This window comes from Macaca thibetana, chromosome 13 (assembly GCF_024542745.1).
Source record: "Macaca thibetana thibetana isolate TM-01 chromosome 13, ASM2454274v1, whole genome shotgun sequence".
In the NCBI taxonomy this organism is placed as follows: Eukaryota; Metazoa; Chordata; class Mammalia; order Primates; family Cercopithecidae; genus Macaca; species Macaca thibetana.
The window spans coordinates 86,233,955-86,261,263 of record NC_065590.1 but is presented as its reverse complement, the minus strand read 5'-3'; the positions used below and the strand labels follow the sequence as shown (position 1 = coordinate 86,261,263).

The 27,309-nt window shown below is 45.2% G+C and overlaps 2 protein-coding genes across 2 annotated transcripts in view; both read right to left on the bottom strand.

Annotated features, from left to right (window-relative positions):
• APOB (apolipoprotein B) overlaps positions 1-18,492 on the bottom strand; it is a 42,425-nt gene extending 23,933 nt beyond the window's left edge. The window contains exons 1-15 of the mRNA XM_050754588.1: positions 18,295-18,492; positions 17,943-17,981; positions 16,783-16,898; positions 15,368-15,513; positions 12,426-12,579; positions 11,557-11,712; positions 10,039-10,163; positions 9,271-9,356; positions 7,753-7,972; positions 6,799-7,026; positions 4,379-4,496; positions 4,120-4,266; positions 2,849-3,060; positions 2,349-2,586; positions 1,317-1,493 (exon numbers count right to left, since the gene is read on the bottom strand). Coding sequence (XP_050610545.1) covers positions 1,317-1,493; positions 2,349-2,586; positions 2,849-3,060; positions 4,120-4,266; positions 4,379-4,496; positions 6,799-7,026; positions 7,753-7,972; positions 9,271-9,356; positions 10,039-10,163; positions 11,557-11,712; positions 12,426-12,579; positions 15,368-15,513; positions 16,783-16,898; positions 17,943-17,981; positions 18,295-18,364 — 2,232 coding nt within the window. The 5' untranslated portion in view covers positions 18,365-18,492. The remainder of the gene's footprint in view (positions 1-1,316; positions 1,494-2,348; positions 2,587-2,848; positions 3,061-4,119; positions 4,267-4,378; positions 4,497-6,798; positions 7,027-7,752; positions 7,973-9,270; positions 9,357-10,038; positions 10,164-11,556; positions 11,713-12,425; positions 12,580-15,367; positions 15,514-16,782; positions 16,899-17,942; positions 17,982-18,294) is intronic.
• HS1BP3 (HCLS1 binding protein 3) overlaps positions 1-27,309 on the bottom strand; it is a 642,583-nt gene that overhangs the window by 406,044 nt on the left and 209,230 nt on the right. The gene's annotated exons all lie outside the window — the stretch shown is intronic.

Here is a 27,309-nt window from a genome sequence, read left to right as displayed (position 1 = left end):
AGTGAAGACTACAAAGTGTTTCTTAAGAAAATGTAGCTGCTATGTAAATTTACCAAAAGTTTGAAAAACACTTGATCCTAGACAAGTTCTTCTTAGAGAGAAGAAGAATCTCAGAGATGGATGCCCAGGCATTGGGGGGAAAAAAATGTGAGATTGACAGACTCAAAGCAGATCAAAGACCCTTGGCCTCAAGTGGGGGTCAGGAAATCAGAAGATGGAACTGGTGCTCAACAGTGAGCTTGGAGGGGTAAATTACTGCCTTGCTCTGCAAACTTGAATGTGCATACAAGTCACATGAGGTCTTGCTAAAATACAGCTTCTGATTCAGTAGATTGTGGGTGAAGCCTGAGAACCTACATTTCTGACCAGACCACACGTTGGGTAGCAAAAAATTCAAGAATAAGCTCCAGATCATACAGCCTATTTTGCTCCTTAAATAGGGGCTCATTACTAGCTTCAAAGTGGAATTTTGGTCTCATTTGCTAGTGCACTGATGGCAGTGAGCGCCGAAGAAAGCAGTTAATAATAATGAAAATATTAATTTAAAACTCGCAATAGTGTCTGCTTATTGAACAATCAATGCCAGCATCAGGCACTGCACTTGGAATTTTAGATGCCTTATTTCATTGTCTTTAAATAACCTTGTGAGGTTTGGACTATTATTAGTAGTCTGGGATGCAGACAGAAACAGATACACATAATATCAACCAACTTCCCCAAGTGCACACAATTTCAAGACAGGGAAGTTAGAATTAAATCCATGCCCAGAGTTCATAGTTTTTTTTAAGACAGAGTCTCACACTGTCGCCCAGGCTGGAGTGTAACAGTGTAATCTCAGCTCACTGCAACCTCTACCTCCTGGGTTCAAGCAATTCTCCTGCCTCAGCCTCCCGAGTAACTGGGATTACAGGCGCCCACTACCATGCCCGGCTAGTTTTTTGTATTTTTAGTAGAGATGGGGTTTTACTATGTTGGCCAGGCTGGTCTCAAATTCCTGACCCCGTGATCCACCCACCTCAGCCTCCCAAAGTGCTGGGATTACAGGTGTGAGCCACCACGCCCAGCCCAGAGTTCATACTCTTAATTGTTATCCTAGAGTACTTCTCAGGATAGAAGTCTTCCTTCTGGGCACACTGAATTTCGGGAGACCTTTAACTGCTGAAGATACTGGCCCTTATCCCAGCAGGTCTGGTTGATAAAAACCATAGTTATCACTTCAGTTAGATAATATTTTGATGACTTCCTTGCTTAGAAAAGAATTGTTTTTGCATGGAGACCCAAAGCTTTCCTTAAGAAGATACTTGACAAATACACACCTGCTCACGTTTATCCTCTTTGGTATAGCCAAAGTGGTCCACTAAGACCTTAGAGACACCATCAGGAACTTGACCATTAACCCAGTACAAAGCTTTGTTGACACTGTCTGGGAAAAATCCTTGCTTCCCAAAAAGAGCTTCCAATGTTGGCTCAAAGCCTTTTCCTTCCAAGCCAATCTGAGAAACAAAATCAGATAAGAAAATGGCATCAGCTTTCTTTGTTATATGCCAGCCTAGTAGTTCCCCCTCTTGATGTCCATTTATCTAAACAAGTATTTGAATACCACAGGCCAGGAGCTGATCTTAGCACTTCACAGGAGCTGCTTTATTAAAATCTCACTAGAATCTTGACCTTATTACTTGCTTTTTTCTAGAAGAGGCAGCTAAGGTTCAGAGAGGACAAGCAATTCAACCAAGGGTTCAGAGTTGGGAGTGAATTTGAGATTTGAAGCAGATCTGACTAGGCAGCATATATGCTTCCTTGGCTTGGGACTTAAAGACGAGACATCTGCATTTCAATTTTTTTTAAATTTTTATACGGAGTCTCGCTCTGTCGCCCAGGCTGGAGTGCAGTGGTGCCATCTCTGCTCACTGCAAGCTTTGCCTTCTGGGTTCACGCCGTTCTCCTGCCTCAGCCTCCCGAGTAGCTGGGACTACAGGTGCCTGCCACCTCGCCCGGCTAATTTTTTTTGTATTTTTTTAGTAGAGACGGGTTTCACTGTGTTAGCCAGGATGGTCTCGATCTCCTGACCTCATGATCTACCCGCCTCGGCCTCCCAAAGTGCTGGGATTACAGGAATGAGCCACCTCACCCGGCCTGCATTTCTATTAATGTTAAGAAGTCATGCTTCAGGTGACCCCCAGCGAGGAGAGAGGAAGGCAGGGAAGGAGGGAAAGAAGAAAGCCTCAGAGTCATGGTAGGAAGTGCCTGGTGGTTCTTGTTTTCCTCTGGCTAGCTTCTGGCTCCCAGGGACTCTCTGTTTATGATGCTGTACAAAATGGGCTAGAGAACCTCGAACTCTTCACACTTACCTCGAAGAGGTCAGCTGAAGCAAATCCAAAGGCAGTAAGGGTCGTTTTCAGCATGGTTTCTTTAGGAAGGTAGTTATTTGGATCAAATATAAGATTCCCTTCAATTTTGGCTGAGGCTGGGTCAAGTGATGGAAGAGAAACAGATTTGTAGAGTTGATAGTTCCGAGAGAATTTTCTGAAGTCCATGACAGTTGGAAGTTGAGATTCTTTCAGAGCTTCTTTCACTAACTTTTTCAGACTAGATAAGAAGAAGTATAGTTTGAGCTGACACACCATGTTATTATCCTTTGACTCTTGCAGCCCAAGTAAATATGGATTTCCAATCACTACCAAAATGTCTGGATTTCATTTACCCTAAGGCTTTGGGTCTAGGTCTGCTACACATTTGCACAAGTGTTTGTGTCAGAAGCAAGGGCAGACAGTGGCTATGCCAAAACCTAGCGCTGGAATTCCAGCTTAGGGCCCTCAGTGGTATGTGGGGAAAAATTGCTCTTACTTACTCTTGGATATCCAATTCTTCGGAGTTCAAGATGTTGGCAATATGGGAAGCCACAAAGTTCTTCACTTGCTCATTCTGTTCCCGTGGTAGAAGTTGGACAATTTTGTTAATATCTGCCTGTGAAGGACTCCTCATCAGCATGAGATAGGCAGCCAGTCGCTTATCTCCTGGAGAAGCATCATCAAGGAAAGTCTGAAGAAGCACCTCCTGGTCCTGCAGTCAAAAGAGGAGATGGTTATCACTGTCCTGTGGTCAGAACACAGAACGTGCCTTGCAAACACTGGCATTGTCTGCTAGCTCTTTCTTAAGCACAGGTCTAATTTCTCTGTAATCACTCTTCAAATGCTGGTATTGAATCTTCTTGCCAGTGTTTCCTAGAGCACTATCAAGTAAGGGTTCCCAGAAGATGCCTGTGGAATGCCTGTTGAATTCAATTCCATTAAAACACATAAATCATGGCCAAGTTATGATTTGTTTCACTAAGTGAAAATAAAGTTGTTTTAACCTAAGTTATTTTAATGTGAGGGTAAAGATGGGAAGGGGTAGTAAGAGTTTGGGGCTAATAAATAAGGTAGTTTCCAAAGCTCTGGAGCCATTGCCACCTAAGAGGGGGCCCAGTTGACTATCCTAGCCTAAGGTTATTGGGGGAAAATTAAGCATGTTTTTCCATGATGAGAGGGATGGTCAATCTGGTAGGTGGGTGGTAGGTAGCAAAAACATCTCACATTCTGCATGTTGACATAGCAGCAAGGTCAGGTATTTCTCTCATGTCACATACTGCTAGGCAGTCAAGTCAATAGGCTTGTTGAAATTTGCAATTAGAAAACAGTAGAGGCCAGGTGCAGTGGCTCACGCCTGTAATCCCAGCACTTTGGGAGGCTGAGGTGGGTGGATCACCTGAGGTCAGGAGTTCAAGACCAGCCTGGTCAACATGGCAAAACCCCGTCTCTACTAAAAAAATACAAAAATTAGCTGGGTGTGGTGGCATGTGCCTGTAATCCCAGTTACTCAGGAGGCTGAGGCAGGGAGAATTGCTTGAACCCAGGAAGCAGAAGTTGCAGTGAGCCGAGATCGTGCCATTGCACTCCACCCTTGTAAATAGAGTGAGACTCCATCTCAAAAGATGGAAGGAAGGAAGGAAGGGAGGGAGGGAGGGAGGGAGGGAACAGCAGAATAAAGTCAGTAGATGAAATTTAGAGTCTCATTTCCCCAGTACCTTCCAAATCCTTGTTAATGAACTTTTACTTTCAGACCTCTTCTTGTGGACTTTACCTCGTCTTTAGGCTCCATTTTCCGCAGGGCCTGGATGGCAGCTTTCTGAATCATCAGTGATGGCTTTGTACTTTGGACACATTTCAGGATTGAAGACTTGAGTTCTGGAGTTACCTGCTCCATGGTTTGGCCCATGTTTCCAATGACCTGCATTGAAGAAAAGAAACAAGAACCCATCAGGGTGCAGGAGAGGGAAGTAAAAGGTATCCAGGAAAAGCGCTTCTGAAATGATCTATGTCGTGTAAAAGACTGAGATTACCCGCAGAATCAAATAGGTGTAATCTTCATCCCCAGTGCAGTCATCTTGAATCTGTTCCATCAGGTAATTAGCAATGTCTAGCAGCTCCTGGGTCCCTGTAGGGTTTGTCTTATGATAGCTACAGAATAAGAGCAGAGAGTCAAGACTCGGTAACCCCAGTTAGGTTTGTCTTAAAATCCAAACTTGTGAATGAGAAAAAATAATTATAAAATTCATATGGAATCCAAAAAGAGCCTGAGTAGCTGAAGCAATCTTAAGCAAAAAGAACAAAGCTGGAGGCATCACATTACCTGACTTCAAATTATGCTACAAGGCTATAGTAATCTAAACAGCATGATACTGGCATAAAAATAGACACATAGATCAATGGAACAGAATAGTGAACCCAGAAATAAAGCCACATAGTTACAGTCAATGGATCTTTGACAAAATTGACAAAAACATACACTCGAGAAAGGACACCCTTTTCAATAAGTGGTGCTGGGAAAGTTGGATTGCTATATGCAGAAGAATAAAACTGGACTACTATCTGTCACCGTATACAAAAATCAACTCAAGATAGATCAAAGACTTAAATGTAAGACCTGAAACTATAAAAATACAAGAAGAAAACCTAGGGAAAACTTCTGTGGACATTGACCTAGACAAAGAATTCGATGACTAAGACCTCAAAGGCAAAGACAACAAAAACAAAAAATAGACAAACAGAACTTAATTAAAGCAAAAAGCTTCTGCACAGTGAAACAAATAATCAACAGGGTGAGCAGCCTGCAGAATGGGAGAAAATATTTGCAAACTATTCATCCAGTGGGGTACTAATATCCAGAATGTACAAGGAATTCAAACAACTCAACAAAAAGTCCCCCAAATAATCCCATTAAAAAGTAGACAAAGGACATGAATAGACATTTTTTCAAAAGAAGACACACAAATGGCAATAGGCATATGAAAAAATGCATAACATTACTAATCATTAGAGAAAAGTAAATTGAAACCACAATGAGATAACATGTTACAACAGTCAGGAGGGCCATTATTCAAAAGACAAAAAATAACAGATGTTGGTGAGGATACAGAGAAAAGGAAACAGTTAACCACTGTTGATGGTATTGTAAATAAGTACAACCTCTATGGAAGACAATACAGAGATTTCTCAAAGAACTAAAAATAGAACTACCAATGAATCCAACAATCCCACTACTGGGTGCATACCCAAAGGAAAAGAAATCATTATATCCAAAGGATACCTGCACCCATATGTTTATCGCAGCACTATTCACAATAGCAAAGGCATGGAATCAACCTAAGTGTCCGTCAATGGATGATTGGATTAAAAATGTGGAATGTATAGGCAATAAAATACTATTCAGCCATAAAAAGAATAAAATCATGTCATTTGCAGTAACATGGATGGAACTGAAGGTCATTGTCTTAAGTAAAACAGGACAGTCACAGACAAATATTGCATGTTGTCACTTTATAAGTGGGAGGTAAATAATGTACACACAAGGACATAGAGTGTGGAATGATAAGACAATTGAGACTCAGGTATGGAAGTGGAGGGAGATGGATGGTGAGAAATTACTTAGTGGGTACACTATATGTTATCTGGGTGATGGATATCCTGAAAGCCCTGACTTAACTACTGCATAATCTATTCATGTAACAAAATTACACTTGTTCCACATAAATTTATATAAAAATGTAAAAAAGAAAGAGCAAAAAAATTTCATCAAAAGAAAAAACTGCCAGCCTGAGCAACATGGTGAAACCCTGTATCTACAAAAAATACAAAAATTAGCCAGGGCATGGTAGCATGCGCCTGTGGTCCCAGCTACTCAGGAGGCTGAGGTGGGAGGATCACCTGAGCCCAGGAATTTGAGGCTGCAGTAAGCCGTGACTGCACCATTGCATTCCAGCCTGGCTGACACAGTGAAACCATGTCAAAAAAAAAAAAAAAATTAAGAGGAAAAAACTGCTAACTAATATTGAACTGAAGTTAATAATATGCATGCTGAAGTACTTAGGGGAAAGTGTGTTAATGTTTGTAATTTACTTTGAAATGCTTCAGAAAATAAGATGAATTAATGGATGGATGTATATGTGATAAAGCAAATATAGTAACACTTAAATGGTAGGAGATAGCTGATTTTCCAGGGGTTTTCCCTCTGAAATTCTGTCAACTTTGTTATGTTCAAAAACTTTTATAATATAATGTAGAGAAAATATTTTTAAAAATTCAGTTTGTGTTTGCTGATTTCTTATTTCAAGTCATTACTCCAAAAATGATCAAGAATAAACACAAGAGTAAGGAGCAGAGTTTGAAAGTGGAAGGAGGAGTTCAGCTTTAATACAGAGACGCACAGAAGTGCAAGATGTTCCTCTGCTCCTAGGAGGATAAATACAGTGTGGAAACTCACTTGTTGACCGCGTGGCTCAGCGCATACAAGGTGGCTCGGCTGCGCTGCTCCCTCGCCATGTTGAAGATCTCTCGCAGCTGCTGTGCTGAGGGCTCGGGGATCAGGGCCACCAGGTAGGTGACCACATCTATCAGAAGGGGGTTGGCATGCACACGTTTCAGCCACTGGAGGATGTGAGTGGAGCACTGGGGCTGTCCACACTGAACCAAGGCTTGCAAAGTGATGGGACTGAGAAGAAAGACATGGGTAAAGTTATACAGACCACCTTCAGGGCACATAAAATATTGCTCATGGTGTGTCCTCTGCCAGGAGAGCCCTTAATCACCTCATTCACTATTCAAATCTAACCATCTTTCAAAACCCAACTTGGAGCTCAGAGCCATGATGCTTTCCTTAGGAACATTACCCACAGGAGAAGCCCCATCGAGGACAGTCCCAAGAGGGGACTGTGGATCTGTAGCGACAAGAAGACTGTTATCACAGCCCTTTGGCCAGCACATGGAATATGCCTGGCCAACATTAGCTGGGTCTCATTCCTGGCCTCAGTCCCTTCTCTCACCTTCATAGCGCCTAAAGCCAGTGCCTTGAAGGGTAGAGAAATCATATAATATTTTTTGTCTGAGTTCTCTCTCCACCAGCCTATAAGCTTCTGGAGAGCACCTGCAATAGAACTAGGAATTAAAAGATACCCATCAAAATGTGGGAACTATTCTCCTCCTATTTTAACACACAAATACTTAGCTGCCTTGAACACTGTGTGCGTGTGTGTGTGTTTCATGGAACTCTTAGCACGTCAGCTGATAGTTCTCTATCCAGCAATCATGAATTGATTGACTAATTGATTAACTGGATTGATATCCAAATGGTCCCTGAGATTCTCCATTTGGTCAAGGTTTGAAAGTTCAGTCAGTTACCATCAGTTTTATAAAAAGTTGAGCTGTAACCATTAAATACCTGGACACCTCGATCAGCTGTGGCAAGAGAGATGTGACTGCTTCCTCACTGAGGCCTCGCAGCTCAGTAACCAGCTTATGGAAGAGATTAGCTCTCTGGATATTTTGCTCAGAGATGGTTAGTTTTTTCAATTCCTGCAGAGTCTTCAAAACAGCTTCGGCCTGCTTTGGAGGTGATGTGGATTTGGTGCTCTCAAATGCGAGACCCACCTTCTTAGTACCTGGAAGATGGAAAGTGTCAAAGGAACTCTAGCTTACCTCTTCATCTCAACTATATCTTTGTCTACTGGAAGCTGGAAATTGTGGAGTATCAGCACAGGGGAAAAGGGAAGAAAACTATCATGTATTCAATGACTGCTAGATCTGGCTCTGCCATAGGTGATTGACTTAATTGTTTTCACCGACTCATCATCCTATCCCTGTGGGTTGGCATTATTGTTCAATTTAAAGATAAATTCAGCCCTGCTTCAGAGACCCACAGAGTTTTTGGGCAATGTAAACTGTCATCCCCGGATCTCAGCTCTGAGTCCCAGAGATGAGACAGAAATGAGACCCAGAGATGAGGAACTGCGACCCAGAAATGAGCAACTTACTTTTGAAGAGTTCTTAGGGTCTAAGAGGTAGAGCTGAAGTGGAATTCAGACTTGTCTGAGTCTATCATCAGGTTACCTTTAGCTTGAAATAATTGGTGAGGAGGTGCTGCTGTTGACATGGTTACAACTGGGACCAGGCACATTGATGCTCATCACCATTTCTTCTAATTGGATCTAGCAGCAGCTTGTGGGGAGGGGAGACACTTTTGTATCCTCTCCACCACCTACTATGACCTATGCCAGGAAGAGAGGTAAAAGTCCTCATGGAAGTGTGGTGTAATGAGAAGAGTCCTGGCTTAGATTACAACCTGGGCACTTATTTGCCCCCTCTAATATTCTACGGCCTTGTCTACATCAAACTCTAAGCCTCTCTGTGTCACTTCCCCCCTGTAGAATAGGTATAAAATCACCTCTCTACCACCTGACGTCACCGGTTGCTGTGAACAAAAAGGACAATGAGGTAATGTACAAGAAGGAATTTGGACAGATATAAATACAATACAATGCTGGGTAAGGGTTGGACTCAAGATTGCTAGAGTTCCTTCTACCTCTAAAGACTGACTCCTGAGGTTACTATCTGGGCCGGACTCTGAAGGTTCTCTCCCACTTGGTCCACCTCATCCGGGACAGCTCTGGGTCTTATCACAGGATAGGTGATATCAGTGCTACCAAATATGTCATGTTAAACTTAGGATTCCAGTTTTCTATTTACAAACGCCTAGGTAGCTTTGGGAACTTCTTTTTCTTTATGCCATTGCAACTTGACATTCTGAGATGAGTTTGCTTTCTCATAGAGGTAGCCAGAACACCAGTGTCCATATCACTTGTTAGTCAGCAGACATTTAACAGGGCCCAGCAAGTGGCTAAGCCATGATTGGCACATCTTAGGTAGATTTTCCAGCAACTGTGTGGACAGAAAGTCTTACCTTCACCAAAGAAGCGGCTGTTGATCTTTGGTGTGTCTTCAAGTTTCAAAGTCTGTGTCACTTGTACTCCCATCCCATACATATTCCTGGTAACCAAGGAAGCACATCATGTCATGGATGGCCAGAAGATACTATTCTTTCCATGTTGAAGGTTTCCCCTGTCTCTGCATCTACGCAAGTCCTGCCCATCTTTCAAAGCATGGGTAAATCCAGCCATTGTTGGCCCTGAATGAATAACATCCACCTCTTCTTGGTCACGCTAGTCATCCTCCCATCAAAAGGACATGGGTGCCTTATACTCTCCACTAGTCTGGAGTGGCCAGACATAGGAACTAGTGCAATGTCTCGAAATTCTTTCGTATCTTCCACAGCACAGAACCAAGAATATGGCAGTTACTCAATAAATATTCACGGATTGTCACTTTTCAAAGTGGATTTGGATATATAGGTTTCCAGTAAATATCCCAAATCTTCCATGAAACCTTTTCTAACCAGGGTACCCTGCAGTGATCCCCAGGTTTTCTGGATCTACACCCCTTAAAGACTGGGTCTTAGATATCTTTTGTTGGTCTTGGGTTGTTTTGCATGCCTAGGACTTTTCTGCCAAATGGCCTGTTAGCTTAAAAAGGGGGACAGGGAGGGGTTGCATTTTATCCTTCTCCATACCTCCCTCCCAGGCACAGGTTTGCCTGGAACAGAGCACTTGAGAAGTGTTCAGTTCACACTGACCCATTAAATGACAAATCAGTAGTGTATCAGGTGACCTACTTATAGGAGAAAGGCAGGAACAGGTGCTGCTCCTTGCAGATGGCTTCTGCCACATGCTTCCTCTTGGCGTCCAGGGTGTACTGACAGGACTGGCTACTGCTGATCAGAGTTGACAAGGGGTGGGTCTGTGAATGAGATTGGAGACAAGCATTTTGATCAGTCCCTGTGTCTTCTGTCAAAAGCATTTACCTTCAAGGTAGAAGGGAGGAGGGGTCCTGTACCACTAGATAAACTCAGGGAAAGATAGCTGGGTACTTGACATTTAGACCGGGGGTGCAACATGTCGGCATCCCCAAAGCTGAGTCAAGCTATAGACTCCTCTTTTTCCACCCCCACTGGACAAAGTCTAAACTTTGTATCCTCCACATGCCCATCCCACCACATAGCCCCTCACACACCTGCTCAGTCAGTTTTCTTTGCCCAAAAGCCCATTCTTACATGTCTGTTTCATTTACACATTCTTTGCATTTTTTGGATTCTTGCTCCACATCTTCCATGAAACGTTGCCCACTGAGCTACATGAATAATACTTTCTCCTTCCTGGTCAGGCCCAGGATTTCTTGTCTGCACTGTTCAGCGTATCACCTTATTGAGTATACAATGTATGCTTTATTGACCTGGCTCCTGTATTAGACTGGAAGCATCCTGAGGGGAAGGTCCATGGTTCATTTGCCACTGTCCCTTCCTTGGTGCTGCCCAGAGTGGGGTTGAGCACACAGCAGATGCTCAGAAAAGACCCCTAAGCCAGTGCATTATCCTCTTCTGACTGTGGCACTCATGGTCATCAGACTCCCTGTTTTCAACCCCAAGGACAATGACCAGGAACAGGGCCCGGCATGACAGTGATTGCTCAAGTTCTTCATGTTCACTGAGACAGCCTGGGGCTTATATCAGGGAAGATGTTGCAGGGGTCGGGCAGGCTCAGGTAATATGGTGCTCCATGGCCCCACTTAACAGAGAGGAGAGGGTGCTCCAGGCCGGAGGCAGAGGGATCGTGTTTGGTCAGGGTGGTACTGGAGGTGGGAGGACAAGAAGCTGGAACACTCTTAAGTCACTGCATTTCATGGGATGAAGGAGATGGGGAGAACACAGGTCTTGGGACTTCTTCAAAGTCCAGAGGCTTGGAGCTGGCACAAGGAGTTCTTGTGCAGGAAGGAACAGTAGGTAGTTTTGCTGCCCTACATCCATCCGCGGAGCCTTCTCAGAGATGAGCAGTCATTACTCTCAAGTGATGAGAGTAGAGGTGGTTTAGTGCCAGTGACAGAAGGACAGGAGGAAAGACAGAGCTCTGGGCTGGGAGGGAGGAGCCTGACTCAAGTCTTGGCTCAACTGATCCCAGGCCATGAAGCCTGGGCAGACCTTCCTATGCCTGCTCAGGGTCCTATCTGTAGTCTGTATAAAAAAACAGGCTGGGCAGGCTGTCCTCCCTCAAAGGTGCCCACTAGCTTGAAAATTTTGGAATGTTATTAATAAGAGGATGCTCCTTGGTGTGCATGACAGTGCTGACATGGGACTTACCATGCCTTTGATGAGAGCAAGTGGGCTGACGCCTGTACGGATGGGCTTGAAGCGATCACACTGCCCCAGGTCTCTTTCAGTGGATATTTCTGTTGCCACATTGCCCTTCCTTGTCTTGACGGTAAAGTGAGTGGAGCAGTTTCCATACACGGTATCCTATGGGGGCAGAAGATGCAACCACATATATTCAACATGGGAAACATCCTTGGGTACTTGGGAGGGACGGGGTGGGGATTGTGAAAGAAAAGGCAGAAGGAATCTAGCTTTGGGAGGGACTTTCTTTTTCCTCCTATGCAGAGTGTGGTCTTGCTAGTGCCTGGCCAGCCCAAGTTGGGAGAGAGAAAACCAGTTAAGGGTGGGTCTGCAGAAAGGCTCTGCAGGATGCACCGCTGTCTTCTCCCAGTATGGTGTCATAGAGAAATTAGAGCCAGATAAGGGCACAAAAGTGCTCATGGGACTGAGGTGAAATGAATTCTGTCTCACATTGAAACCTGAAATTCGTAAAAGAGACTGGCAACAGATCCCGTTATTTTTGGTGTTTAAAATACACACAGGATTGACTGTGTTATACCATAACCCATCAAACACAGGTGAACAGCATTAAACAAAAGTGGGGGTGGGGTGGCCAGGACGCCTCAATAACTGTTTTAAAATTAGACCCAACCTGATCAGCCTGCTTGGAATGATCTGTGAGCGAGCCCAAGGGACAGGAGGAATCTCGGGCACCAGTATGTTACACCAATCCATGGCTTCCTGTGTAACTAGCCATGGAGCTGACTCAACAATCTGCTTTGTATATGGTAGGACCGGCCTCTAACACATGAAGATGAGTTTCAAGGGCCACTGCTATCAGTTTTCTAAATCCTCACCAGAAACAATACTTGCTTGGTTTCTTCTGTCTCTGGGGGAACCAGGAGGGCAGAAATGATGCCCCTCTTGATGTTCAGGATGTGTGTAGGTTCATCTTTCTCCGGGTAAAGGAAAACTTGCTTCCCTTCTGGAATGACCAGCTTGAGCTCATACCTGTCCCAGAGAGAGGATGGTCATGGGAATGTCCTTCTCCACTACAACTTGCTGGAAGTAAGCTGGGTGGCACTGAAGTTGCTTTTCTCATAGTTTTTTAACCAATTGTTCTTGTGACATCATTTTTTGTAAATATAGAATATAGCTACACATAGACATACATTTTTCAAAAAAGCATGCACATATACATATATTTTGGTGATTCTTTTTCTTTTTTTGAAATGGAGTCTCACTCTGTTACTCAGGCTGGAGTGCAATGGCGCAACCTCAGTTCACTGCAACCTCCACCTCCTGGGATCAAGTGATTCTTCTGACTCAGCCTCTGGAGTAGCTAGGACTACAGGCATTTGCCATCACACCCAGCTAATTTTTGTATTTTTAGTAGACACAGGTTTCACCCTGTTGGCCAGGCTGGTCTCGAACTCCTGACCTCAGGTGATCTGCCCGCCTCGGCCTCCCAAAGTCCTGGGACTACAGGCATGAGCCACCAGGTCCAGCCGTGTTTTAACGTTTTTTGCATGGCTCATCCAGCCCTGCTCTGTTCTCCACCCATATCAGTCTCTTTGCCCATCCTCCCCATATGGACACCCAAGTGGTTGTTCCATTTGTTTCTGTGCTCTCACACAATCCTCTGTAAACATGGGTGAGTGCAAACAGAGTCATACAAAGATTTTGTCATTGTTTTATACAAGTGGCATTGTATTGTGCATACTTTTATCTTGTTTTTGTCACTTAATTATACTTCACAAAAACCCTTCTGAGTCACTTGGTATAGCTCTAACAGATTTTTTAAAAGCTGCATGCAGAACATTCCATTCCATGGCTATATAGAATTTATTCACACATTGCCCCATTTGATGGCATTTGCCTTCTCTCTTTCTGGATTTTTTTTAAACCACGCAAACAATACCAAAACAAACATCCTTATGCCTATCTTCACACATTACTGCTTTTATTTTCATGGGCTAGAGTCCCAGAGACTAAAATATCTGTGTCAAAGGGTATTAAGTATTCTAAATTAGAGTAGATATTGCCTGATGGCTCTAATTTCCACCAGCAGCTCAGGACAGCACACTTTTCCTCACTGGCCTGCCAGCAACAGGTGCTATTGCTGTTTTCCAGTTTTGCAGTCTGATGGGTATAAGTGGATAAGTATCTTGTTACATTAATTTGTATTTCTTGACTACCAGTGAATTGGAGCTTCTTTCCATACACTTGTTGGACAGTCACTCTTTTGTATGGTGTCAGGCCATGGCTGAAGCCCATGCTGACTTTGGTCTCAGGGACTTCCCATTGGGTACTTGCTAAGTTTCTGAGGACCTGACTGCAGCCACTCTGGTTACATCAGGAGGAAAAGGTGACAGACTCATCTCCCACAGCCTACACCCTCTCAGAAAGTTCCCGACACGAAGAAACAATAAATGTTTGAGATGATGGGTATGCTAATTGCTCTGATCTGATCACCATACATTACATGTATCAAAACATCAATATATTCTCAATAAATATGTATAATTATTATATGTCAATTTTTTTAAAAAGACAGTTAAAGTCATGAAAATGCAAACCTGGAAAGCCCTCCTTGTCAAGAACAGGAGTCTCTTCTGTATTTGGAGAAGACCAAGGACCAAAAAATAACCACTCCTTCCTCCTGCCACCATACCTCTCTCCCTCATAGACAGTTAAGTCTTGGAGAGAATAAAGCATATGAAGGAAAGAAGCCTCACAGCCTATTTTGGCGAGAAAGGACTGGCATCTGAATCTAACGTTTAGTAAAACTGAAAAACGGGCAAGGATGGTGACATGGTTTGGCTCTGGGTCCCCACCCAAATCTCATCTTGTAGCTCATAATTCCCACATGTGTGGGAGGGACCTGGTGGGAGGTGATTGAATCACGGGGCAGGTCTTTCCCGTGCTGCTCTCGTGATTGCAAATGGGTCTCAGGAGATGTGGTGGTTTTAAAAACAGGAGTTTCTCCGCACAAGCTCTCTTTGCCAGCCGCCATCTATGTAAGATGTGACTTGCTCTCCCTCACCTTCCACCATGATTGTGAGACCTCCCCAGCCACATGGAACGGTGAGTCCAACAAACCTTTCTTTTGTAAATTGCCCAGTCTCAAGTATGTCTTTATCAGCAGCATGGAAACAGACTAATTCAGACGGAGTTTTCTGATGCTACCAAGTTAACAACTCTATCCTGCCTGTATTCACACACACCTAAGACCCTACAAACTGTGACTGAGGATGAGGCAGGGGTGATGTTGAAAATATTTACAACGGGTGTGACATGGGCCCTGATCAGTCAGCAGAGATGCAGCTGCAGCGGCCTATCCATGTGCAGTGGCTGAATGCCAGCCTAGGAGGGGGAGCCACTGAAGCCTTGGTGCTCCTCTGCCCTGCGCTGGACAGACCCTGCCCCGCCACGTGCCCCGCCACAGCAGCCAGCGCCTCTGGGACCTCGCACCGAAGACCACCAAGCACTGGTCTTATTTAGTTCTTTAAGAATTCACTTGTTTAAACACAGCATCTCAGTTTTATAATCTCAAGAAGTTTAAAGCATGAGATTTTTAGAAACACATTAAAATGATAATTAAAGGAACCTAACTAGGGAAGGGCAAATAATGCTTGTCTCTTTTTGATGATTGTGAAAACACAGCAATTCCCTGATCCACGATGAATATGGAATACAAATACTTAGAGTCACATCCGTGCCTGGTGTAAACACACAAGTTCATACCTCAGCGGACGGACACACACATATGTGTGTGCTCATGTACAACACGCCTTACCTGGACATGGCTGCAGCAAACTCCTCGGAGTTCTTGGTTTTCTTCAGCAAGGCCCTGCCCTCAGGGTTGAAGCCATACACCTCTTTCAGGGTGCACTGGCTGGTCTTCAGGATGAAGCTGCAGAGCTGGGGAACCTCCAGCTCAACCTGAGAATACAGGGTAGCATAGCATTGAGGTTGTCTATCAAGAATGAGAGGCGGCCCCTGAAGCCCAGAGCTTAATCTCTAATCAGAGCACCAAAGGGAATTCTGCTGGGAACACCACTGCCTGCTCCTCAACACCACGTGCCTTATCAACATGCCTCCTGGGTGCTCTGTGCACCAACCTAGACTTAGTCCTATTGCTGGCCTTTTCCCCCTCCCAGGGTAACACGTTTTTTAGTTTGCCTCTGTGCACAGGAAGGAGGATGTCCTTTTATTGGTTCTAAAGTTACTTCAATTATAAAGAGCTGTGGTTAAATAGCGCTGTAGACTAGGAGTGAGAGTGAAGGAGAAAAACAGAAAGCAGGAAGAGGGCCATCCTCAGTTTCCACAGCAAACGTCCCCTTAATGTCACCCAAAAAACTGGTTTATATCTATTAGGGCCTATTTAGAGCTTCGCGTATAGCTGGAGTTTCAGTGGATCCCTACTTATTATCCAGTACTATTCAAATAACTTTAAAGAAATGTTGTACATGTGTGCTGTTCAATAGGGGGACCAGTAGCCAGGGTGCCTGTTGAGCAGTTGAAATGCAGCTAATGTGACAACGAATATGAATTTTTAATTTCATTCCATTTAAATAGTCCAATGTGGCTCGTGTCTACCATATTGTATAGCACAGACAAGAGCTACAGCACTCTCTAAAAAAGGTGACTGCTCAGCTTGACTTCTCTTCCCCACCCAAACCCTAACAGCAGCCTATAGATCTGCTCCAGATGTACGTGACATGAGTACAACCAGTCTCAATAATAAGCAAAGTTTTATTTTAGAACAAACTGTATGTTTATATTTTTTTCTTCTTTCTATTCGTTTTTCAGCAACAGATTCTGTTGGACTTAGACTATAAAAACTGCATTTCACAGTGCGATTCTGACATGCCTGCCTTCCTTAGCTCACCTACTGGGCTTCTCTCACGCTGAAATCTACAGACCCACACTGCTGCTAATCTAGATCACGTAGTCCTATTGCATCTGGGAAGTTAACGGGAAAATACATCTGGTTTGCGAAATTTGGCGGGGGCAGACAACATCTCAGCAATGTGGCTGACTTACAAACAGAGGCAAAGTCCCAATGTTTGATCAGATTACAACAGTTCTGGGATGCTCTGCGTTTGCTCAGTACACAACCTCCGGGAAGGTCGCGTGTTGGGCACCCGCTGGAACAGGGCTGGGGGAAAGCTGTGGGCTCTGGGTCCCTCCCGCCTGCATCCTCCATACCTTGCAGTTGATCCTGGTGGCGCTTCTTGAATCAGCAGTCCCAGGGACTCCACTGGAGCTCTCAGCCTCATAGTTGTACGTGTACTTCCGGAGGTGTTTGAATCGGGTCGTATCTCCTAACGTGGGGAGAAATACGTCAGCCACATAGGAGAAATAGCTCTCCCACGGACAGCCAGTTCTGGGCAGAGAGGGGCAGTGGCATAGATAATTAAAATGTAATTAAACTGAAATTAGTTTTTAATTGACTTTATATTATACTTCATTTTCCTTTATAGATTTGACTTCTCCATTATGTTTCTGCTGAGGCTAATGTTTAAATTAGCTGGCATGTCTTGACTATGTCGTCTGAGGCACAGGGAAGGGAGTGACAAGTGTCAAGTAATGGGGCTCAGAAAATCTGCATGAGACACCCTCTGGTAAATTAAGAGATGACAACATGACGCAAATAGTACTCTCTCTAAAGCTTTTTTAGCTTGAAAACGCCTTAATTCCGTGACTCTGAGACTACCAAATACTTGAGGCAAAGTTCATTAAGCATTAAGCGTAACTAACTTAAGAAACTCCTAGAAAGGAGTTTCTGGAGGTTTCCACTGTAGTTGAGAGGAATTTTCTGAACAATTGAAGAAAAAGAACATCTGGGTCCTGAGCCCAGCTGCAGTGATGGCAGATGTCCACCAGACGGCAGCGCTGCCCCATCAGACGTCCGCCCCGCGGCTCCAGCACACAGGGTCCCCTTGGAGGCCAGCTCCTTTGACCCCCAGGGGTCAGGTAAATAGGAAGGGGATGGAGGTCCGATTTCTGCACAAAGGTTAAAGTCAGTATTTCCTCACCCTCACATGCTTCGAATCAATGACTAGTCACTGATAAACAGGACAGCGATGTTTCTTCAAAGTGTGCACAGGCCAGCGGGGTGTCAGTGCTTTCCCTCCCCCGCCCCCGCCCCCAGGCTGAACTCTTGGGACAGAACAGAAGGGCAGGTAGAGGAGAGTTGGCATCCCTTGCGTGTGGGCAGAGGCTCAAGGAACTTGCTTCCTGGGGTCAGAGCAGGGCACACCACGAGGCCATCTTAGCCCCTTAGAGTGGGGGGACCTCAGGGACCCGGGTGTAGGAGGGTGCATGGGGCTGGGCACCCTTCCACGCCCCATGCGCAGATGCCTTACTTGGACAGACCGGGCTGACATTTTCCAGCATTTCCTTTTCTGTAAGACAGGAGAAAGAAATCTGTGAGCTTCCCACGTCTTCCCAGCGGGTGCTAGGGCCCGACAGGGGGACCACAGGCACAGGTTTCACCCTTCAAGAGGGAGGCAGGCTCCGGAGACCCCCTCCTCAGCCCCTCCATCCCATGCCCCCCATCCTGAGTCTGCAGGGGGCCGCCAGCTGGTCCAGTCCCCCGCCTCGCCCTGGACCCTGTGGCTGCCCTCCCTCTGGCCTAGGCCCTGGCTGCGCCAGCCAACCTCGTGCCGCCGGCTCCCTCCCGCTCCCTCTGAGCCCGCAGCGCGGCCGCGCACTCACCGGCCCTGGCGCCAGCCAGCAGCAGCAGCAGCGCCGGCAGCGCCAGCAGCGCGGGCCTCGGCGGGCCCATGGCCGGCTGCGGTGGGGCAGCTCCTGGGCTGCGGCCTGGCCTTGGCCTCGCGGCCCTGGCTGGCTGGGCGGGCTCCTCAGCGACAGCAACCGAGAAGGGCACTCAGCCCCGCAGGTCCCGGTGGGAATGCGCGGCCGGCGCCCGCACCCCATTTATAGGAAGCCCAGGCTGCAAGAGCGTCCGGATTGCAAAAGGTACAAAGGGCGCTTCCCGGGCCTGGCCTGTTTGCTTTTCTACACTGGCTTCTCTTTGAGCCTTGAAGAGCTTCAAGGGAGGGGGCCCACCTGGGATGCAGCTGCAACCACCGGGGGGCTGGGTCCCAGGTGGGTTCCCTCCCCCGAGCGTCTTCAAGGCTCTGGCACGGCCCTTCTTATATCTCAGTGGGGCCATGGCTGGTGCCTCAGGGTCTGAGAAGCCTGCTCTGACCAGGGGTGCCTTCTTCAGATGACCAACCACGGGGACAAAATCCCTGCTTCTCCTGGACTGAAATGGGAGCCACGTGGAGAACCAGTCCTGAGCGCTGTCTTGGTGGAGACATGTTCCCACCGGTTCCTTCTTTTCCATTTTGGTGGACCTTGGATTTGCACTGACACCCTAATCCTGATGAGTGTCTGTGGCTGTGGGGTTCAGCCTGTGCTGAAGGAGGAGAGAGAAGGGGGATGCAGGGGGTCTAGTGAGTGATCAGGCACTGCCCCTGAGGATGGGCGGCCTGCCTGGTCCCAGCAGGAGTCCAAGTGTCTGTCTTTAAGAAACCCCAGTGAGGAGAGGCCTCTGGGGAAGAGCAACCTCCCAGGGCCCACCTGTTTTGCGCAGTGTTCTTGGGGTGTTGAGAGCAGGCTTTCTCTACCTGCACCAGCTTCTGGGTTTCCTGCAGTGGTGGGGAGGCCGATGAGGAAACGCAACGTAGTGGACAGGACATGTCATTTTCCTCATAGACATCTGGAATCTTCTCATGCCTCGTTACCTTCTCTTCTAGGCACTGCCTATTTCCAAAGGAAACTTCAGCCCATGCTCGCTGCCTCTGCCCAGCTGTAGGGAATCAGCCGCAGTAGAATTTCAGCGTCACTCAGTTTACTAACCTGGGGTCACTCAGAAGGGGTTATTGATGGGATGGCAGTATGATGGGCTGAATGAATGTCTGAGCCTGGCTGTATCCCCAAGGCACCGCCAATCTGGTTAGGGAGACAAGCTGTGTCGGCAGGAAACCGCTGGTGAGCAATTGTGGTAGGATAGAGGGGGTGCAAACCAGGTAGGTAGACCTGCTGGGGGGCCACCCAGGAAGGCGAGCGGGAGGCGGCCAGGAGCAAGCTGGATGAGCGCGGATGGGAAGTGGACAGCGCCTGTTGCAGAAGTCAGTGTGTGCTCATTGTTACAACTTGTCAGCTTTGTTTGAATTATGAGATACCTCCAGATGTAACAAGCTACTGGTGAAGACTGATGATCCCAGAAGGATCAATTCTGAAACAGTAACTATGTATAAAGATGCAGTTCCCTCAGAGGAGACTCATGGAAATTCCTTCGCCTGCTCCCTGCCCCTGGGCTCCACCCCTGTCCTTATTCAGATATTGTCATTAGCCATGAACTCCTATGGGCAGCTGAACTCCCTCCAGCGATCAGTGCTCTGCATCCATGGCGTATTAATGTTACTAAAGATGGATATTACAGAGGTCTCAACTCAAGGCTCATCATACCTATACCACTGAATTGTGAAGGGTCTGAAAAAAGTAATTGCTCTGAAATCCCGTTTCTCTGAACACTTTATTTGAATTATTCTGTGTGGACTGACTTTCCACAGGGTTCGCTGCTGCTCGTGTGTGAGGAAATGGTCCTGCTTCCATGCATATTCACATTAAGGAGAATGGGTAAGAATATTCAGGTATAGAGAAGCCAAAAGGAGGTGTCGAGCTTTAACTTACAAGCACAAGTCAAAGCTTACTCTGTTGGGTGCAGATGAAACCAGGGTCCAATGGTCAGCATCAGTACAGACCATATATATATATATATATAGAGAGAGAGAGAGAGAGAGAGAGAGAGAGAGAGAGATGGAGTCTCCCTCTGTCACCCAGGCTAGAGTGCAGTGGCACAATCTCGGCTCACTGCAACCTCTGCCCCCCCCAGGTGTAAACAATTCTCCTGCCTTAGCCTCCCAAGTAGCTGAGATAACAGGCATGTGCCACTACGCCCAGCTAATTTTTGTACTTTTAGTAGAGACGGTGTTTCACCATGTTGGTCAGGCTGGTCTCGAACTCCTGACCTCATGATCCACCCGCCTTGGCCTCTCAAAGTGCTGGGAGAATATCGTTTTTATGAAGTAGGAATCAAAAATGAATTTGATGACTTGGAGTCAGGGAAATGTTGTGAGATACTTGGTTGTGCGGAGAGGACTGTCACCATCTTTAAAGGAAGAAACCTAAGACTCAGCTTCCTTCTTTTCCTGATGGTCTTTGGCAAGTCTTCCCTGGGCTGGGCCCCAGCCAGCAGTACTTATCCCCCTGACAGGGTCTAGCACACAACCCCATAGAGCAAATGTTGAATTGTTGAGCTGACTTGAGTACACTCACAGAAATACTGTAAAGATTAACACGTAGATTTTTCTTCAATTACAAAATCCGCTTACATCCTTTGTCAAAGACTACATGGAAATATATTATTTCTGACCAAAGATATCACCCTTCATCCTGTTTCCTTTAGGTAGAGACACATCTGGTGTCACACAGATTAATCTCAGCTAGTGACTGTGACTTATCATCTCATCAATGCAGTCCTGTTGGGTGCACCATCAATCTGGGCGGTCATAGGGCTCTGGGTACCCATTGGAAATCCACCTGACTAGAGGAATTTCAAGGCGTTAGATAATGCTGAATGTCCCAGTTACGTTCTCTAGAAGCAAAACTATCCATTGTGCCTATCTGCAGCTGACCAGAAGGGTCTTGGCCAAGCTCGGGGAATCATGGAAGCTAATAAAGAGCCCCAGCAGACCAATATTCTGAGTTTAGTGCTGTTCACATACTGAAGTAGGTGCTTAGAACATAATTTGCTGAATATGAACAAATGAATCTGCAGCATTCATCTATATCCTGTTTTCTATTTATGCATAGCGACCATGATGCTAAATAAATATTTCCAGTGACATAAAGCAAGGAAATACAATCTATACCAATTATTCCCAGCCATGCTGTTCCAAAATCTCATCTGGCAAATAGGGATCAGTGTTGACAATGATTAATTAGCCTATCTCTTTTCTGCCTATGACAGCATTATAATTGCAAATGATGCCCAGAAGCTGGAAAGTAAACTTCAAACATTGTAGATGGAACCGCGCCCAGGGTGGCCTGTTCACCCAGTGACAGCAGGCATGTGTGAGCAGGTGCACACACACCCCCCCCCACATACACAAATGAGAAATATCAGAAAAAATGGCACATTTAGGTGAATGGTTCAGGTGGAAGATGGTAGGGTGAGCCGGTGTCAACCAAGTGTAGGCATTCCAGATGGATGATTAACCCCTGTGAGAAGCAAAAAGAAACTTTCCTTCTCCATCATTCTGCTACCCAAGAGATAAGGTCAGAATGTTGAGTCGCAGTTCCTCCTGGGAGAGAAGCCAGAAGTCAGCAGGGTTCAATGTGCAGTGAGGAGCTGCGTAAGTGAATTATCACCCTCTTGCTAGGTGGATGTCATCCTTCCACCCGCCCAGGGCTGGCTGCAGCCCCACCTGCTGCACTGAGTCTTTCTCTGGGACCAGCCCGGTTAGACTTTGTGGCTTGTGACTCTGATTCCCTGTCATTCAGTTTCTAGGCAGGACAACGATGATGAAAGGCCTTCATACAAACCTGCTGTTGTTGTCCTGAACTTACATTTTTCTATTATAACATTATTGATTTTTCAAGTGTTTACCTGTTACCTTACCAATGACAGAGAGAAGCTGGGAGAGCGAGAACCATGTGTAATTCACAGATTTGTACCCCTTGTCCTCTCTTCCTCACTGACACCCTTGCTAGGCCAGGGAGATGGTAGCCAAGCAGTAAACACTGAGATTATCATGTAATATGGTCCATGTGAATAGGTTTCTTTCATACGCACACTTCATTTTTACTCTTGGGTGTTGCTGCTTATGTTTACATCTTAATTTAGAATGCACGGTGAACCTGGAGCTGTAGGAGAGAGGAAGGGTCTGGGAACTGGGGCCATGGGACAGTTTCTGCAGCTCTGGGTAGCAGTCCTTCATCTGTGTGATGAGAAGACAGGACTGGACGATCTATCTCTTAATCCCATTCAGCTCTGACTACTTCGATTCTGTGGAAACTCTGGGACTGAAAAAACAAACACATACATTATTCTGGGCTCAAACCCCATGGCTCTTAGAAGCTGTGACTGAGGATCTAGAACCATCAAGCAGGAAGGATTTTCTGGGAGGCCGCTGAACTCTCCAAAGACCTGTGCCCACACTGCCCAAGAAATAGAACCCTTCATTCATTTCATACAGATTTCCAAATCAGGGGAGGGCACGCCCTCCTGGGGATACTGGGGCACAGGAACCGCAACTCTCCGGAAGTTCTTCCCCACATCTAGCTTTAGGCTTCATCTTTGCCTGACCTCGGATAAGCTTTCTTAGATATAACTTAGCATTTCCTTTGAAAGGCTTTTGGTCAGCTTTTGTCAGCCACTTCTTACACTTTTAAAAAAAGTTTTCTTTATGTTCTCTCAAGACTAAGGCTCGGAATGCATTACCTCAGAAGGCCGAAACCAGTGCTGGTGCTGGACAGCTGGGTGGATAAACACACCTCCCCATTCCCACACCAGCACTGCTTCTCTTCACGTATTATGGAGCCCCTGAGCACGCTCCTCCGAGAGCTTCCAGACCAGGAGAAGGGCAGATCAGACCTCACAGCTAATAATGAGCGCACTTAATGTGCCCAGTGTGGGGTCTACACAGTTAGACTATAGTGGTACGATGTGCATCTCAGGGGTCCTGGAAGGGTGAGATTGAAATGGCTCTGGGATGGTTGGCAGGAATTGGGTAAATGAAGAGGGAGGCACACTGAAAGTGCAGTGGCAGGAAGCTGGGAACGTATTGGATGTGTCTGGTTGCCTGTGACGACGCCAGGTCACTGGAGTCTCTGGGGAGATGGGAGACAGGGGGATAGTCAGAGGGGGATATAGTTTGCTATGCCCAGGCCAGGGACAGAGCTTTCAGGCTGATGAAGCCTTTGACTTAATTTGACACTAAATGTAGTACATATGGCGTTGAAACTCGGTTGTGTAGAAGGCCATGAGAGTTGGGCTGAATTCTCCTTGTTCAGAGCTATGAAGGGAGATGTAGCAACAGGTATCTGTAGTCTCAAACATAGATAGGATCATAGAGACCAAATCATGACTAATAGTCTCATCTTTTAGATAGAGAAACTGGAGCCTCAACAGCCTAAGATGTTTTGTTTCATTTTGTTTTGTTTTGTTTTCTTGACAAGGACAGAGGTAGGGCGAGAACTTGGATCTTCAGTTTATAATCTAGGTTATTCATTCTACCCTAATTGAACTAAGTCTACATTGGCTACACAAAATTGCTTGGAGATTGCTCTTTGGGTCAGGCACGGTGCCTCGTGCCTGTAATCCCAGCACTTTGGGAGGCCGAGGCGGGTGGATCACCTGAGGTCAGGAGTTCAAGACCAGCCTGGCCAATATGGTGAAAACCCATCTCTGCTAGAAATACAAAAATTAGCCAGGCATAGTGGTCAGCACCTGTAATCCTAGCAACTCGGGAAGTTGAGGCAGAAGAATCACTTGAACCCAGGAGGCGGAGGTTGCAGTGAGCCGAGATTATGCCATTGTACTCCAGCCAAATGACACACTGAGACTCCACCTAAAAAAAAAAAAAAAAAAAAAAAGACGAATCTTTGATTATCACTGTATTCTCTGTGTCTGGTGCCTCATGCCTGTAATTCCAGCACTTTGGGAGGCTGGGGCGGGTGGATCACCTGAGCTCAGGAGTTCAAGACCAGCCTGGCCAAGATGGTGAAAACCCATCTCTGCTAAAAATACAAAAATTAGCCGGGCATGGTGGCTGGCACCTGTAATCCCAGCTACTCGGGAGGCTGAGGCAGGAGAATCGCTTGAACCCAGGAGGTGGAGGTTGCAGTGAGCTGAGATTATGCCATTGTACTCTAGCCTAGATGACAGAGTAAGACTCCACCTAAAAAAAAAAAATGAATCTTTGATATCACTGTATTCTCTTGTGTGTTAGTCTGTTTTCATGCTGCTGTGAAGAAATACCTGAGACTGGGTAATCTATAAAGGAAAGAGGTTTAATTGATTTACAGTTCCACATGGCTGGTGGAGGCCTCAGGAAACTTACAATCATGGCATAAGGTTAAGGAGAAGCAAGGACCTTCTTTACATGGCAGCAGGAGAGAGACGAGTGAGGAGCGAAGGGGAAAGAGCGCCTTATAAAACCATCAGATCTCGTGAGAACTCACTCACTGTCACAAGAACAGCCTGGGGGAAACCACCCCCATGATCCAATCACCTCCAACCAGGCCCTTCCCTAAACATGTAGGGATTGTGGGGATTACAATTCAAGATGAGATCTGGGTGGGGACACAGCCAAACTATATAATCTTATAATCTATTTCTTATTGAAAGTAAAAAATTTCATTGTTTTTTTTTTTGTGGGTTTGTATTTAGAATAAATATGATTATGTAACTCATTACATAGAATCATAGAAGTTCAGGGCCTAGAAGGGCCATAAGATTTTTGAATCCACCTCTTCTCCGTCAATCTGGAAATCCCTGGGCACTCATTAATAGGCTGCCTAACTGGTGGAATTTTATGAAATTAGATCATGTTCTAGGCAGCATGCAATGAAGAGCTTCCAGAAGGGAAGCCCCTCCAGCCTGTCTATCTACAGATGGCCATATGGAGCCTGCACATGTGTGTCAGTGCTCTGTGGTCATATGTCAGGTCTCTGCTATTTCTGTCCCCAATCTGGGGCACAGACCGTCCATCACAGGGAAAGCTGGGAATGGTCAGTACTGAGGTGGAAGTTTTTCTGACACCATCTTTACCTAGATTCTGAAGTTAAAACCAAATAACTACCAGAATGGCCTGATAATGTTTTCATCTGTGTGTTTTTCTCTTTCTGATAGCATGGAGAGGGCTCATGCCATCACCAGAGCCCAGACTGCTTAGGTTACTTGGTCTCCAAATAAGACAGTGGGTGGAAGTGGGTCATTTAACACCAGGAGTTTCTTGGGTTTCTCTTTTTAGTGGTGCACTTAACTTCTAATAGAGTTATTTCAAAAAAATAATGGCCACCTTTAGGTGTTCTAAGGCCCATCCTGTAGAGGAACTTTTAAAAAACAGCTTTATTGAGATAAAATTCACATAGCATAAAGTACATCAATTTAAAGTATGCAATTTGATGGGTTTTAGTATATTCACTTATCTTTGAATATACTAATGGATTTGCAACAATTTTAGAATATTTTAATCACCCCCAAAAGAACTCTGGTACCAATCAGCCATCACCCCTTAAGTTCCCTACCTGTCCAGCCATAGGCAACCACTAAGCTACTTTCTCTCTCTACAGAATTGCCTGTTTTGGACATTTCATATACAGGGGGCCAAACAATATGTGTTTTTTTGTGACTCCTTTTTTTCACTTCCTATATTTTCGAGGTTCATACATGTTGTAGCGTTTTATTCTTTTTTATTACTGACTAATATTCCATTGTTTAGATATGCCACATTTTATTTATTCATCAATTAATATACATTTGCGCTGTTCTACTTAACAGCTATCAGGAATAATGCTGCTATGAATATCTGCATTCAAGTTTTTATGTAGACATACGCTTTCATTTCTCTTAGATGTATACTTATGACTGAAATTGCTGAGGAATATGGTAATTTTATGTTTAATCATATGAGGAACTGACAGATTGTTTTCCAAAGTGGCTACACCATTTTACATTCACACCAGCAATATATGAAAGTCCCAATCTCTCCACATCCTTGTCAACACTTGTTATTATCTGTTTTTTTTTTATTATTATACCCATCCTAGTGGATATGAAGTGTACCTCATTGTGGTTTTTATTTGCATTTCTATGATGGCTATTGATGTTGAGCATCTTTTTGTGTTCTTCCTGGCAATTTGTATATCCTTTTTGGAGAAATGTCTACTCAAATTCTTTGGATTTTGAATTTTTAAATTGGAGTATTTGGACCTTTTATTATTAGGTTGTAAGAGTTATTTTTGCCTTCTGGATTCAGGTTTCTTATCAGGCATAGCATTTGCAAATATTTTCTCTTATTCTGTGGGTTTTCTTTCCACTTTTCTTTGAAACACAAAAGTTTTTAATTTTGATGAAGTTCAATTAACGTTTTTCCTTTGTTGCTTTTCCTTTTGGTGTCATATGTAAGAAACTGTTGCCCAAAACATGGTCAAGGAATTTTACTCCTGTGTTTTCTTCTAGGAGGTTTATAGTTTTAGGTCTTATGTCTAAGGCTATGATCCATTTAGAGTTAATTTTTCATGTATAAAGGAATCCTTTTGAGCCTTGCTGTTAGAAATTTCCAGGTTCTGTGAGCCTGTAAGTGGCCCTGAGTTACCTCTTCTGCCTCCCTGCTAATAGGGTGTGACCTGTTCCCAATGCGGGTGACATCAGCCCTATTGCTCAATGAGCAGAATCAGTCCTTATCAGGGACTGTTCCTCCCTGGGGCTTTTCAAAGAAGTGACCAGAGTCCCAGTCACTGAGAGGACAGGCCCTGAACCCTTGCCTTTTTAGATTAAAAAAATAGAGATATTCTTGGTCTCCGAAGCTGAAATCCCAAGCTTCTTTTAGAGTCTGTAATGTCCTGATAACCCTTCTTCCCTTTTCATTCGGAAAGAAAGTGTTCAGTGGTTAGAGACATAAGGCTTACTCTGTATCCAAAACAGCTTAACAT